This window comes from Lepidochelys kempii, chromosome 1, assembly GCF_965140265.1.
Source record: "Lepidochelys kempii isolate rLepKem1 chromosome 1, rLepKem1.hap2, whole genome shotgun sequence".
In the NCBI taxonomy this organism is placed as follows: Eukaryota; Metazoa; Chordata; order Testudines; family Cheloniidae; genus Lepidochelys; species Lepidochelys kempii.
In genome coordinates, this window is record NC_133256.1 from 25,377,731 (window position 1) to 25,392,605 (window position 14,875).

Here is a 14,875-nt window from a genome sequence, read left to right on the forward strand (position 1 = left end):
ATGAGGAGCACACAATTAATTACCATTTATAAAAAGTTTGGATTAAGTGACCTGCCGAGCATCACGTGGGAACCCAGTGGCAGAGGCAGAGATAGAATCCAGTTCTCCAGGCCAGCATTCAACTGCTTTAACCATGTTTTTTGTCGTCCTCCTGCAATCCCCTGCCTCACTCACTACAGACCTTCCAACTTCTGCAACGAAGGAGTCGGAGTCCTACAAACGATCTTCTTCATTACACAGCCCTGATCCACCTTCAGAGAAGGCCCATCCTATGTGATGAATGGTGCCAGTGATCCCATGGAAAAATAGGATATGATCATGCAATTTAAAGAGTACATGGTAATACATATGCACAAGGTGGGCAAAATAAGGTTGCCCAGGCATCGGGGGTATTGAGAGTAGAGGAGAGTTTTGCGCTCAGTTCAGGTGCCTTGACCCCTGTCACAGCCTGCTGCAGTTACAGGAAAAGTCACGTTCAGCCCCAAGCTGCCCGGGTATTTAGCTGTGAAAATCGAAGTCTCTACTGAGCATGTGCAAGATTTGATTTTCAGAGACTAATAAACTTGGCCGAATTCGGGTGGATTTTCATGTGGCCAGCAAAAGGCCCATCCCTGATGCAAAGGCTGTCCCTCTGCCAAATGTCACATCCCTGCTCCAAAGCCTGGGGCACCAGAGCATCTCTCAGAAAAAGTCCCCAGAATTTTTTCACGTGGGCAAAACAACATATTTTCCCCTAGCCTTGTTCTACATAAAACGCTGGAGGGTAGGGATAGGATACAGAGGGACCAAGACAAATTAGAGGATTGGGCCAAAAAAAATCTGATGAGGTTCAACAAAGACAAAGTGCAGAGTCCTGTACTTAGGACGGAAGAATCCCATGCACTGCTACAGATTAGGGACCGAGTGGCTAGGCAGCAGTTCTGCAGAAAAGGACCTAGGGGTTATAGTCAACAAGAAGCTGGATATGAGTCAACAGCGTGCCCTTGTTGCCAAGAAGGCTAACAGCATTTTGGGCTGTATAAGTAGGAGCATTCCAGCAGATTGAGGGACGTGATCATTCCCCTCTATTCGGCATTGGTGAGGCCTCATCTGGAGTATGGTGTCCAGTTTTGGGCCCCACACTAAAGAAGGATGTGGAAAAATTGGAAAGAGTCCAGCGGAGGGCAACAAAAATGATTAGGGGGCTGGAGCACAGGAATTATGAGAAGAGGCTGAGGGAACTGGGATTATTTAGTCTCTAGAAGAGAAGAATGAGGGGGGATTTGATAGCTGCTTGCAACTACCTGAAAGGGGGTTCCAAAGAGGATGGCTCTAGACTGTTCTCAGTGGTACCAGATGATAGATCAAGGAGTAATGGTCTCAAGTTGCAGTGGGGGAGGTTTAGGTTGGATATTAGGAAAAACTTTTTCACTAAGAGGGTGGTGAAACAGTGGAACGGGGAGGTGGTGGAATCTCCTTCCTTAGAGGTTTCTAAGGTCAGGTTTGACAAAGCCCTGGCTGGGATGATTTAGTTGGGGATTAGGTCCTGCTTTGAGCAGGGGGTTGGACTAGATGACCTCCTGAGGTCCCTTCCAACCCTGATATTCTATGATTCTCAGAAAGTGCTGGGCCATTTTGGCTGAAATCTTCAATAAATAAATAAATAAATACAGCAACAACAACCGCCCCAAATTGAGGCAGACAGCTGAAATGGAAAACTTCAGCCCAAACAATTAAAGTTTGGCAAAGTCATAAGCAGTGAAAACAGGATCTAATAATAGAAGTATCAGGTGATCTTAAAGTGGCTGTGCTATCAGCCCCACCTATAATATTTTTATTTCTATTCTCCATTGTTCACAGTGTTCCTCTGGGAGTTTGGAAGATGTATCTTTCCCTGGTAATAGTGTCATATTTCATTATGCAAACACCAGTATTTTCCCTCTCACACTGGCATTTTCTGTGTATTAGGGACATTATAGAAATAATAAACAGCATTGCATTGTATTTTGATTGGTGTTGAAATTAGCATGGCTTATTTTATTTTGGTATGCTACATCCTTGCTGTACTGCCAGTATTATTGATTATTTTATCTCTATTATAAGCAGAAGTCCTGGAATAGGATTTCTTTAACTTGTGCTCCTGCTGACTGCCTGTCTTGCTCTGCAGCAAAAAGCAAAGGTGCGGTGGGATCATCCTTAAAGGTGGTAGATTTTTTCTTACTTTTTTATGCTAGTGATAGATTGGAGGTAGTGCTTTCTGTTTACAAATGATCTAGCATTCATGGGTTTATTGAGTGAAGCAACTGCTACTTCCAGAGGTGTTAACTTCACAAGATGGGAGAGGCAGATCAGCTACCACTCATGCAGCCTTTTAAAAATGATAAATAATATTTTTAAAAGTGCAGTGACAAGGAACTGTTTGACTGAGCTCATCGGCAGTGAGCAATGAGTCTTTCATCTCTAGGTTGCCGGTTGCTCCAGTACTGACAGATGGTGGTTTAGTGGCTTGTGAGAAATACAATGCTGGTCTCAGTCCAGTTCTCAGCAGACAAGTGTGCGCATCACGAGACTGCAATCCCAACCAGTACTAATTGGCACCCAGGTTGACAGTCTCTCAAGAGAGACACCCAAGGCTGATGCACTCCTAGAGCAGGTCCCTCGTCCCAGATGAGTGATTGGATGATGTGGGCAATCTTACATTGCTGGTGCCTGCTGCCATAACAGTTCTTGTCTGTAAAGAGAGGGGTTGAGTCTCCACAGCTGTCAGTCCAGCACTTTCCATGGTTTTAGTTTTAAAAAGTGTGGTTAAAAACAGGCCAGGGGGAAAAAACAGCTTGACTCCTTCCTAGAAAATGCTGTACTTCTGCTGCTGATAGCAAGACCACTTTAGCATTTACTCTAAATCACAGTTTCTAATTGCAGGGAGTGAACAATGCCAGGGGATAAGATTTCCAGAACCATTTAGCTTTCTTTGCGGATTGGGAGATGGGACTTCGTTTTGTAAGGAGGAAATAAAGAGACATTTAGACAAAAATAACCCACTGAGCAGTTAACCAGCAGAGCTGTCGCTGTCAATGGTCAGCCCAGCCAGACTAGAAAGTATGTAATATTTTTGGCTGACCGCCATCCAAAATTGCTACTGTGGGAATTGGCATGTTAGCAAATTTAATTGAAAGCGAATCCAAGCTTCTTTCATGCAAGCAGAAGTCTCTTTCTGACTTATTGCTTAACTTGTTAAAATTGTACTTGAAAGATGGGGGGAAAGCTTGAAATGTATATTGATTGATTTTTTTTTTTGAAGAGTATTACTGAGTCTCTCAAGTTCTTGCTGATTTTGGATCATCGCATTTTCACAATATTTCATAATTAAAATTATTAGTAAATTCTGTTTTAAGTCTCTGCCAACTTCCTAATTAACTATTTTTTCCCTCAGATTGCAGTGCTTATTTATTACTGTCAGCTCGCTGTATAGTTTACACAATGCACCAGGAATTTTTACTAAGCATGTCTCTGGTTCTGTTCTGTTGATATATGTATCTCTGTTTCCACTGCAGCCATACAAATCATGGGATTAATGAGCTGTCAGATTCTGGGTAATGAATGAAAAAATGACAGCCATCCTTTCAGAATTTAAGAAGAAATGTGTTAAATTTGTCATCAGTGCTATAAAGAAATCACATCTCTTCTTCCATGTATGAATCAGGAAACTTCTAAAAAAAATTTTTTAAAAATGCAGTGGTGCAAAGGTACCACATGATCCCCTGGTGAGCAAGTGGTTATTTCCAATTCCGTTTCCATCTCTTTTGGCATCACTGCTCAGGGGCTGTTTGAGAGAGAGAGGCAGGAGAATGTGTTTTGGAAAAAGTAATAGATTTCTACACCTGGGGCTGTAGGTTCTGAGCTGAACCCCCAGCTGGAGATTTTTCTGTGTTCTCTCTTTTTGCTTATATGAACTTGTTAGATTTCTTGTTATAAACATTATTCCTTAAAGGGAAGACCTTGCTGACTACCAAAGAGTTATTTTTCCATGTGGCTCATTCCGCCCATTTACAAAGTTTCATTAGATTTAGATTCCATAATTCTTCATATATATATATATATATAAAAATATATATTTTGATCCAGGTGACGGTCACAGATGGAGGCGTCTCTCCCAAGCAATCTACTGTTTGGGTGGTGGTTCAAGTTCTGGATGAAAATGATAACAAGCCTCAGTTTCCAGAGAAAGTCTATCAGATCAAGTTGCCTGAGAGAGACCGCAAGAAAAGAGGGGAGCCAATCTACAGAGCTTTTGCATTTGACAAAGATGAAGGACCGAATGCAGAAATTTCCTACAGCATCGTGGATGGAAATGATGATGGGAAATTTTTTATTGACCCTAAAACTGGGATGGTTTCTTCCAGAAAGCAATTCACAGCAGGGAATTATGACATCTTAACAGTAAGGATTCATTAACCAGAATAAGCACACACCATTTGATGTTTCAAGAATATTTTTTTTAAAGTTAGTATAAATAATATCACATAGTTTTCCCTAATTTAGGAGTTATATGTAAACCCTTAACCCATTAAGAAATCCAGTCTTCATACATAACTATAGATAAAGAAAAAGCTCTTTTTACCCTGAATATTTTCATGCTATAGCACATAATGGGTTCTTCTCAGGTTGTTCAAATGGTCGATCTTCAAAACATCAGTTGTCTTTCCAATGCACAGGGAAAAAATGTAGACCGAGGGCTTGTCTATGCACACAATAGTTGTACTGCTGCAACTCTACCACTTCAGTTAAAACAATACAACTCCCTTAGTGTGGAGGCAGTTATATCGGTATAAAAGTAATTATACTAGCATGACTTATGCAGGCCCTCTCAGAGATCCAGAGAGGCCCGGGCCACTTCTGGCTTTTGAGGCCCCTAGCCATGATAAAAATAAAAAATGACGACACATGAAAACAAAATAAGGCACCAAAAAAAGTGAGACATAATTTGAATTTTTTTTTATTTAACAAATTCTTTTCTAGCCTTTTTCTGTGCAAATGCACTAATTATTGAGGAAAAATCTATATCAAGTGTTTAAATTTGAGGCCCCCTTTGAGCTTGAGGCCCAGGCCAAATGGCCCTCCTGGCCCCCACTCTCTGTTTGGCCCTGGGCTTATGCTTGTAAGTGAAGTGGAATAATCTATACTGATATAAAGCACTTTTACACTGGTGTAACTTCACCCACACTAGGGGTTGCACTGGAATAACTATTTCAGTAAAAAAAATAATCACTGCCTTAACCAAAATAGTTATGGGACACAAAAACTGTGTGCAGACCAGGCCTGAGAGAGACAAGAGATGTGTGGTATTTTTTGATAGAATCAAATTTAGGGGCATATGAACTCCAGAAATCCATATGTATTGAAACATTCTTGTGTGATTGAAAACGATTGGTGGTAGGCACTTAAACAAAGTCTAATGATAAACAGCAAAGTATTGAGTGGGCGTAGGTGTCTAGTAGTGTGCCACATCGATGGATGTTTCATCCCGTCTTATTTCACATCTTCATCAGGGATCTAGGTGTCAGCGTAAACAGTACTCTGACCAGTTGCCTTTCAGATCTCACACTGTGAGCCAGGTCTCTCACTTCCTGGCAGTTGGCTTTATTAATAAAATACTGTAATGTAAAGTTCAGCTCAAGTCTTCTCCCCAGGCCGAGTTCCAACTTGGAATCTACCCCAGGACTGCTCAGGATACAGCCTTGTTCCTCTCTCTCTAAAGAGTCCATCCCTCTTAAATCCAAGTAGAGTAACAAACCATCTGCTATAGTTCACCAGACCCCCTTTATCTATTTCCCAGCAAGATCAACACTGGCTAACAGGATAAGGTGTTTCAGGCAAATACTTCCAGCCTTTTTAAAAGTGTGTTAATCACATTAGTTCATGGTATAGTGATATATATTTATAAATATCTCCTATAGTGTGTAACTCGAAAACACACTAAAATAAAGAAAAACTAGCCAGACTCTCCAGATGTTTACATAACTGACCAACGCACCCACATGAAATGGTATTTGTAACCCCCATCCTCCCTTCTCTTACCCAGATGTTTGTCATCCCATGTCTTTTTGTACACATAGGGCTTGTCTATCTGGACAGTTACTGTGCTGTAAGCTGCACTGTAAATCAATGGGCTAGCCCTATAGGATGCTGCACAGTAAGTCACCATGTGAACCCTGCTGCCTCTCACTAAAAGTTCTGCAGTATGTTTTGACCTACTGCATGCTGAAACAGCGGTAGATCAAAGTGAACTATGGAACTTTTAGCACATGGCCAGAAGGTCCATGCAGCCAGTTAGCACATAGCAGGCTAGACTGCTGTAGATTTACACCCCAGCTTGCCATGCACTAACTCTTGGTATAGACAAGCCCCTAGATTGTAAACTATTCCAGGCAAGGATCACGCTTATCATGCACCAGGCACATTGATAGTATAACATAAATAATAAGAAGAATTAATACTAATTCGGGAGGAATTGTGAACACTGAGGGCAGAGAAGCAACATAAATAGATCTAGAGAAACTGAAACACAGGAAGAAAGTAATCATTTTGGAAAATGGGTTGAAATAATCCAAAACATAGTACTGTAAGAGACTGAAGGATATAGCATACTGAAAAGTTAATAGTTTTGCAGTCGAAGTGCGATAGCAAAAAAGGCCATTGGTCCACATATGTGTCATGTCATGGATCATATTTGTGTTTGTACAGTACCTGCCAAAGTAGGTCTGCTGTCTCAGTTGGAATCTCCGAGTAGGACTCTGGTAATACAAATAATGATGAAAATAATAACAACAGTGTGAACATAAGATATAGAAATTATTTAGACTGGAAATAGGAGTAATGGGGTGAAATTAAGGGAAATTTTGGGAAGATTATTAATAATAATACTTACCTCTTATATAATGCTTCTCATCAGCAGGTCTCAACGTGCAAAGGTAAATATCATTATCTCCATTTTACAAATGTGGAAAATGAGGCATACAGTTGTGAAGTGACTTCCCAAAGGTCACCCAGCAGCTTAGTAGCAAAGCCAGGAATAGAACGCAGGTCAAATTTCCTGACAGCGAAAGCCTATTACATTTTAGAAAAGGCTTCTAGAGAAGATAATGAAAATAACACTAGTCCAATTCTGGACCAGTATCAATAAAGCACTGGTAGACACAGGCACCAATAACAAGTTATGAAGTGAGCTGTAGCTCACGAAAGCTTATGCTCAGATAAATTGGTTAGTCTCTAAGGTGCCACAAGTACTCCTTTTCTTTTTGCGAATACAGGCTAACACGGCTGTTACTCTGAAACCAGGTTAAAAATGTGAATTATTTGACTAGAAACATCTGACATGTACTGTTAGAAAGCTGAGATTCTTACTTGTCTGTTGCTTGTAGCAGATCTTTTTAGTACTGGCATGGCAAGCAGATATAGACCTCTACATCTCACTAGTGTGAATGCCATCTTGCTATTTTCCCCTGTTTGAATGACAAAATATTTATGCCCAGTATCTCACAAAAACTGCGGCAGTTGTAAAATCTATGGAGTTAAGCTATGGGTGAAAAAAGCCTATATAGGATATTGAAGTCATCATCAGCATCTACCATGCTGAAAGCCCTCTGTATTCAATATTTGTTTTGTGAGTTCACGCATCCCTACAATATTGATGGTGTTATTTGACAGTGCCAGTTGTAGTGGTTTGTATCACTTCCGCATAGCAAGGATTGCTTCAAACCCCTGACATAATTTTATTTTATCAAGTTCTCCTCGCTGTCTCAGAACTGCAGAGAAGACCAAGAAGCAGTAACAATCCCTTTAGACTTAAATTGTATCTCAGGTATTGGGCATGTCACTTTAGTTAGTTAAAGCGGCAAAGAGTCCTGTGGCACCTTATAGACTAACAGACATATTGGAGAGTGAGCTTTCGTGGGTGAATACCCACTTCGTCGGATGCAACTAAGTTAGTTAGTTAGTTAAAAAAAATAGTGCAAAATTGAGTTTTCAACTAAAAGAGATTTTACCAAGTGAAAAGTATCTGTAGAAATTTTTGATTTGGGGTGAAATTTATTGGCCTTAGATACACAGGAGGTCCCTTCAGACCGTAACCCTATGACACTATGGAAAACTTACATATTTAGGCTGAAAACTGAAATATTTTGAGCCAGATATCTTGTCACAGTTCCTCATGAAGGGTTGTAGTTCAGTTTCCTCATGTCCCCATTGTCCTCCCTGGCTGGGCTATGTTCCCCATGACTCACCATGATCAGGGGCTCTGGTGATGCAACCACCTCCCTCACCAGGAGGAATAACTGTGGTGCATGCTGGGGGTTGTAGTCCAGCCAGGGAGCCTGGACCAAAAGGGAGCATGAGGTCCTCAGAATACAACTCCCATGAGGCCAGCGGCATTTCCAAATCAGAACATTTTGATTTTCACTGAAAGATCAAACTTTTACATGAAAAATTTTGACAAAAAATGAATTTTCATTTTTGTTGAAAATTTCCACAGAAATAAACCCAACTTTACTCTGGTGGCAGGAGTATACTCAAGATGCATTGACAGAGCAGCATGTTAAGGCACCGTATGTGTTCTCTCTATGCGTAACAGATAAAAGCAGTGGACAATGGACGACCCCAGAAGTCTTCAACTGCACGCCTCCATATTGAGTGGATTAAGAAACCCGTACCCTCACCTGTATCACTCACTTTTGATGAGCCCTTCTACAACTTCACTGTCATGGAAAGCGATAAAGTGACGGAAATTGTGGGAGTGGTCTCTGTGCAACCCGCTAACATACCTTTGTGGTTTGATGTAGTCGGTAAGTTTGAACTCAGTGCTGTGAATAGGTATCAAGAAAAACATCTCAGGATGTGTGGTTTTGAGAGTGAGAAAACTAACAGTGAATTATTACCCAAATTAAAAATGTGACATGCTGAAATGAAAATGCCTAATTTAATAATATAATAATAATAATAATCATGCTTTTGTTATGACTCCTTAGCTAAGCTGAAAAGAAAGCGCTGTATGGCTGGATTGTTTTTTTTTTCATAGTATGTTATTTACTGCAATCTTGATGTTGTCTGTCATTTGAATTCTATTGTCATACTTTGCTAATCTCATTTCTAAATGTATTTATGGTACTTAGACTTGCTGTCCCTCATTTCTCTCTTTTCTTCACCTTTTTTTCTGCATTCTGTTCTTTTTTTTCTGCTTCCGACTGCCCTGCTTCAAGGTGGCAAGCATGCTCGAGAGATGTTCTATATTCTACAGACAGCTTGTGGGCAGAACTGTTCAACAGAAGGTACCCTTAGTGCAAACACATTTGCTAAAGTACAACTATCCAAGCTGCCTTTTTTTTTTCTTTTCTTTTTTTACAAGTTCTTTGAAGCAAATTATATGACACCTTTCATAAGTGCCTTTGACAGGATGGACTGGATACATTCTTTTCTATGACAGATTTTATCATATCCAATTATTAGCCCTTTATTCACAGATTTTCACAATTTAACCAAAAAAAATTCAAAGGTTTTACAGTTCAATGCTGTCCGTTTAAAATGGGAAATGAAAAAAAAAAAATTAGGCATGAGCAGCATCAGCATGTGGGTTGCAAGTGGAGCCACCAAAATGATCCACTTGAATGCAAGCTGACAAAGTGAAATCAGTTTAGATGTGAGATTTCAAGCACAAAATTGCCTAATTTGCCTTCCATAACTTTGCTTATAAAGGTGGGGAAAAGGAGAGCAAGCATGGTTGGTAAAAGGCAGGAGAGGGCATGACAGTGGTGGTATTTTAAATGCAAAGGCAAATGCAGTAGGTCTGTGGATATCAGAAAAAGAGGGAAGAAGGAGTATTGCTTAGCAGCTGGAACAGGGAACTAAGTAAGAGTCAGCATTCCTGAGGTCTGTTCCCAGCTCTGCCACTGATTTATTTGTGTGGCTTTGGGCAACTCACTTAACAGCTCTGTAACCTTTCTGTCCTTAATTTGTGCAGATCAGGAAGGAAAACTGTTGTGTTTCCTCTTGTATCTGTAGCTGGGTTTCTGAGATGCCAAACATCATTAAAACTAAACCCAGTGCTGTCGCGCTCTTGGGTTCCCGTTAGCCCTTTGAGAAGAGCAAAACACGTCTCCTAATGTCTTCCCTTGCATTCTTCGATAGTTTTAGCACAGTCTGAGCAGTTTATATTAGCATCACGTTTACATTCCCTTCCTCTTGCTGGCCCTAACTATCCTCCCATGGGAGGCCCCTCTCCCCCCCACATTGACTTTGTCACTTTTTGAACTCGAACTTCTTGTTGGACTTCTCTGCCCTTCATCCTGTTTTGTCTTTTGCTCAGTGAATCCCACCACTCTCATTATAATGCTCTCAACTTTAAGTCTGAGAGAAGGCTGCTGCTTTCCAACTACATTCTTACGCATCATTGTAATTATTCCTGTTCCAGCACCTCCTAGTAATGATGCTCAACATGTTTGCCCCCCCAAAGAGATGGCTGATGAAGAGCGTGCATGGTAATTAGAGCCCGTAGTTGGTAATTTAATACAGTACTTACAGCTAGAATAGCTTAAATACTTTTTAAAATAGGTTTTAGTTTATTCCCCCCCCCAAAAAAAAACAAACAAAAACCAACTAACATTGTCCATAAAGGCTCTAGAGTTTGATGTTAGCCAGTACCAAGAGGTGTTGAGCGCCTAATTTCCATTGACTTTAATAGGTATTCTGGGCACTTGGCACCTCTCAGTACACTGCAGGGTCAATTCCCTCGTCTGCGCCTGTGGCCATCTACTTTATTAGACGTAGTATTTCTACTGCAGTAGTGCCTGGTAGCAGCAGGCATGAACCAGGACCCCAGTGTGCTTGGTGCTGTGCAAACAAAGAACAAAAATATGGTCCCTGCCACAAAGAGCTTACAGTCTAGTATTTATGTTTAGATTAATTTAGCTGCTTCTAATCAGTGTCAGTTACCGTACGGGAAGCTGGGAGGGACTGATGGCTCCAGACAGCTGTTTGTGAGCCACGCTAGAAGATGGCAGCAACCTTGCCCTGATCTGAATTTTGCACTTGCATCTCCATGAACATCCCACAGTAAAGTCAATGGAAGCCCTGCATGCTTATGCAAGTGCCTGATTTAACCCAGAGTTTCGAGTTCAACCTTTAAGTTTATTGGCTTCATAAAATAAATAAGGACCAGAATCTCCCAGTGTAATCGTTTCCCTTCATTATTTTTTTCTGATATCTACTTGCCTGTTTGTTTAATTTGGAGTTCACCTCCTCACATAGGAGGCTGCCTTCTATTTGGGCCCTTCTAATCAATAATGGTTGAAAAGTCAAACCCAGTTTCTGTTTTCAGCATGTATTGAATTTATCTGTCAGGTCACACAGAGCCCACAGCACTTCTTTGTGAAGGCCCTGAACAAAAGAGCCCATTTTCTCAGTTTTTGTTATATTTAATCACTGTTTGATAAGAAACTCATTTTCAATGGAATAGAAGCTCCAAAACAGTTGAAATTATTTTTGTTCCCATGTAAACTGAGCCCTCTCTCTGTCTCTGTCTCTTTCACCCCTTTGCACTGGTCGTGGGAGTGGTACGATAATTAGTGTGCTACTTTCGTTGCATTAGCTGAGCTGCACGGTGCCGATTGTTGCTTGAGTAGCATGTTGCACAAAACCCCTCTGACACTTTCCCATTAGGTCTCTCTCCATCCCTTCCTCCTACTCCTGATGTCCTTTAAAAGGACAGGCAACTTTTAAAACTAGAGCAGGACCTTCCTACCCCGTTGTGCTTAAATTCCAGTAATTTCAGGATCCCTGGCTAATAATAATTTAAACTTTTTCCTATGCAAACTACATTGCACCAATTTTCATTGCCAAAAACATGATTCCCCAGCCTCTTTTGAATCATCTGCTATGAGAACTGTGTACTATATTTCTTGGGGTTTTTTTTCCCCCTACACCTTATTTTCTGCCCCATACTCAGCTTTTCAGGAGAATCACAGCCTTGGATTTGCTACTAACAGTTACTTCGCTGAAATTCAAAATATCTCTGCAGTGTCCTTCTCTTTCTAAGATAATGTGCTACGTATGAAGTCTTGCTTTGCATGTTGTGTTACTAATATTTCTAAAATACACCATGTTTTAACTGAATGCTGCAGTTGAATTCAGAGTACTTGGTACCTGTTTTGTCAGCATATAGATTTATTTTAGATCCGCCAGAACTAGAAAGCTAAATTTCTGATCCTGACCTCTCCCTGAGTCTGAGTAATTTGGGCTGTACCTTTCTTTCTGCAAATGCCAGAGGCAGTTTAGACTCTTCCTTGGGACCCTGGAATCTGTCCATTCCCTTTCCATCATTGTGCCTCCAGTACTGCATACAGGGCAGTGGTTCGGCTGTCCCATGTTTTTCTGTTAGCATCCTAGGTTTTATAACTCACTTTGGGGCAGGACTAAGCAAGATTCCCCCCTCCCCACGCCTTGGGACAAATATTCTTTTGGGGCTCTGCTCCCTGAATTAGAAGCACTCACCTGACTCCTTTTCTCTTGCCCTCCACATCATGCCAGAGCAGGCTGTATGAGACCCTGCTCACCCAGAGTTGCTCCATGTACACCCAGAGTTGTTCCATCTGTGAGGAGACCTGCCCAGCAACTGAACCAGGCACACACTGCCCGAGGGCATCAGGAGAAAGGGCTGAGAAATCCACCCCCACTTCAGCCTGTAGATACCTCACTAAACTCAGTATTGTCGAGTATCATGTCTGGGACTTGACAACAAACACCACCCTCTGCAATCAGGGATTTCTCAGGAGTATCTCCAACCCCACTATCCTGGTCCAGTCCTCTTCAAAGGGGAAAAGCTCTAGAGTGTCCTTCCATACACATCAGTGGGTAATAGTCATTTTCACAGAAGTCTGGCATGCTTTCCCCTCCTTCCGAGAGGAAGATACGGTCTCTTACAGGAATACACGCCTGTTTTAATTTTAAATTACTTCTCAGCAAAGCAGGGACGCATGGCTCTTACACCTTCTACTTTCTATATTTCTCCCTCTAAAGATAAAGTAAAAAATCCAGAGTGGAAACCAAAGAAAATGCAAAAGAAAAGATAAAAAGCATATCATATTTCCTCACAAGTGCTACAGTATACGTATCCATCAGGCCCTGCAATTGGCAGTTTCTCAGGTTCACCCTTGGAAATTGCCTCTAGCATTATAAAACCCTTCCGTTCAGCCTGTCCTTTGCAGCAAGGGTGTTCACAAAGATTTTGATGATAATATTAGCCAGGCTAATTCTGTCTAGAAAGTCACATGTGTCTGTTCTGAGCTGGTACTGTTTTAAGAGCACCATGACAAGAAGCCAGCAACCCAAAAGATCCTCTCCATGATTCAGGAACATGGGTCTCTGATCAGCTAAAAAAAATCCCTGATTACCTCACAGGTGATCACATAGTTAGGTTTCAAAACAGGTACAAGGAAGGTGGCCAGTCTTCTAGATACAGGAAAGTCTCATTCAGCAAGGTGCAGGTGCTAATCTCCAAGAAGTGTCTGAGTTTCACCCATCCAGATTTACATGCAGCTCCTATGTCTTCTTGGTCACCCCACATGCAAGACTACACAAAAATCGCACCTCCAGTTTAGCAGTTTCCCCAGTCTGCATCTGTGGCAGGCCTGTGGTTGAAATGAAAAGCCTATGTGATAGTAGGATTCTTCCATCAGAGTCGAAATCCCTACTTTCTGACCGTGGATGCCAGCTCCTCACCATGAAGGAGCATGCTTGGGGAACCACAGCACAAAGTGATCAGGGACAAAGTCAAACTCTCTAGAACACCAACTTCCTAGAGATAAAAATCGTCAGACTGACCCTCCTCCACTTCAGGGGCCACCTGAGAAAGGGGCCATTTCCTGATTCAGTCAGATAAGATGATATAGAAATCAGCAAGAGGACACCAGTAGCTTTGAGTTCTAACAGCCAGAATGAGGCAGGTTCTTTGGTGGGCAGAAGGTTCTCTAGCTTCTTTCCAGTTGATGCACATGAAGAAGATATAGAATGCAAGAGCGGACTGGCTAAGCCAGGGGTGGGCAAACTTTTTTGCCTGGGGGCCACATTTGGGTTGGAGGGCCGGGTAGGGAAGGCTGTGCCTCCCCAAACAGCCTGGCCCCTGCCCCCTCCCACTTCCTGTCCCCTGACTGCCCCCCATCAGATCTCCTGACCCATCCAACCCCCCCTGCTCCTTGTCCCCTGACTGCCCCCCATCAGATCTCCTGACCCATCCAACCCCCCCTGCTCCTTGTCCCCTGACTGCCCCCCAGCACCCCACTCCCTATCTAACCCCCCCCCCCCCCGTTCCCTGTCCTCTGACTTCCCCGACCCCTAGCCACACCCCTGCTCCCTGACAGGCCCCCCGGGACTCCCACACCTATCCAACCCGCCCTGTTCCCAGTCCCCTGACCACTCCCCGCCCCCTTACCATGCTGCTCAGAGCAGCAGGACTGGCAGCCACGCCGCCCGGCCGGAGCCAGCCATGCCACTGCACTGCCCAGCAGGAGCTCGCAGCCCCGCCGCCCAGAGTGCTGGCGGCACGGCGAGCTGAGGCTGCGGGGGAGGGGGGATGGCAGGGAAAGGGCTGGCGGCTAGCTTCCCCGGCCGGGAGCTCAAGGGCCGGGTAGGACAGTCCCGCGGGCCGTAGTTGGCCCACCTCTGTGCTAAGCCATCAGCAGATATGTAACTGGGAATAGCCCCTAAGCCAAGAAGCATTCCAGTTGATACCAAATAGCATACCTTCCCCCGGCTCTATTTACAGCAGTCAAGAGATGCAGCTGAATCTCGTCTTCACCAAGGGAACGGAAGCTCTGGCTCACAGGTGTCCCAATTCAGCTTCCATACACCT

The 14,875-nt window shown here is 42.7% G+C and overlaps 1 protein-coding gene across 8 annotated transcripts in view; it reads left to right on the plus strand.

The window, feature by feature from the left end:
- The window catches only part of FAT3 (FAT atypical cadherin 3), a 559,292-nt gene that overhangs the window by 399,011 nt on the left and 145,406 nt on the right, over positions 1 to 14,875 (plus strand). For all 8 annotated transcript variants that reach the window (XM_073336876.1, XM_073336917.1, XM_073336926.1 and 5 more), the window contains exons 5-6: positions 4,105 to 4,419; positions 8,609 to 8,819. In XM_073336876.1, coding sequence (XP_073192977.1) covers positions 4,105 to 4,419; positions 8,609 to 8,819 — 526 coding nt within the window. The remainder of the gene's footprint in view (positions 1 to 4,104; positions 4,420 to 8,608; positions 8,820 to 14,875) is intronic.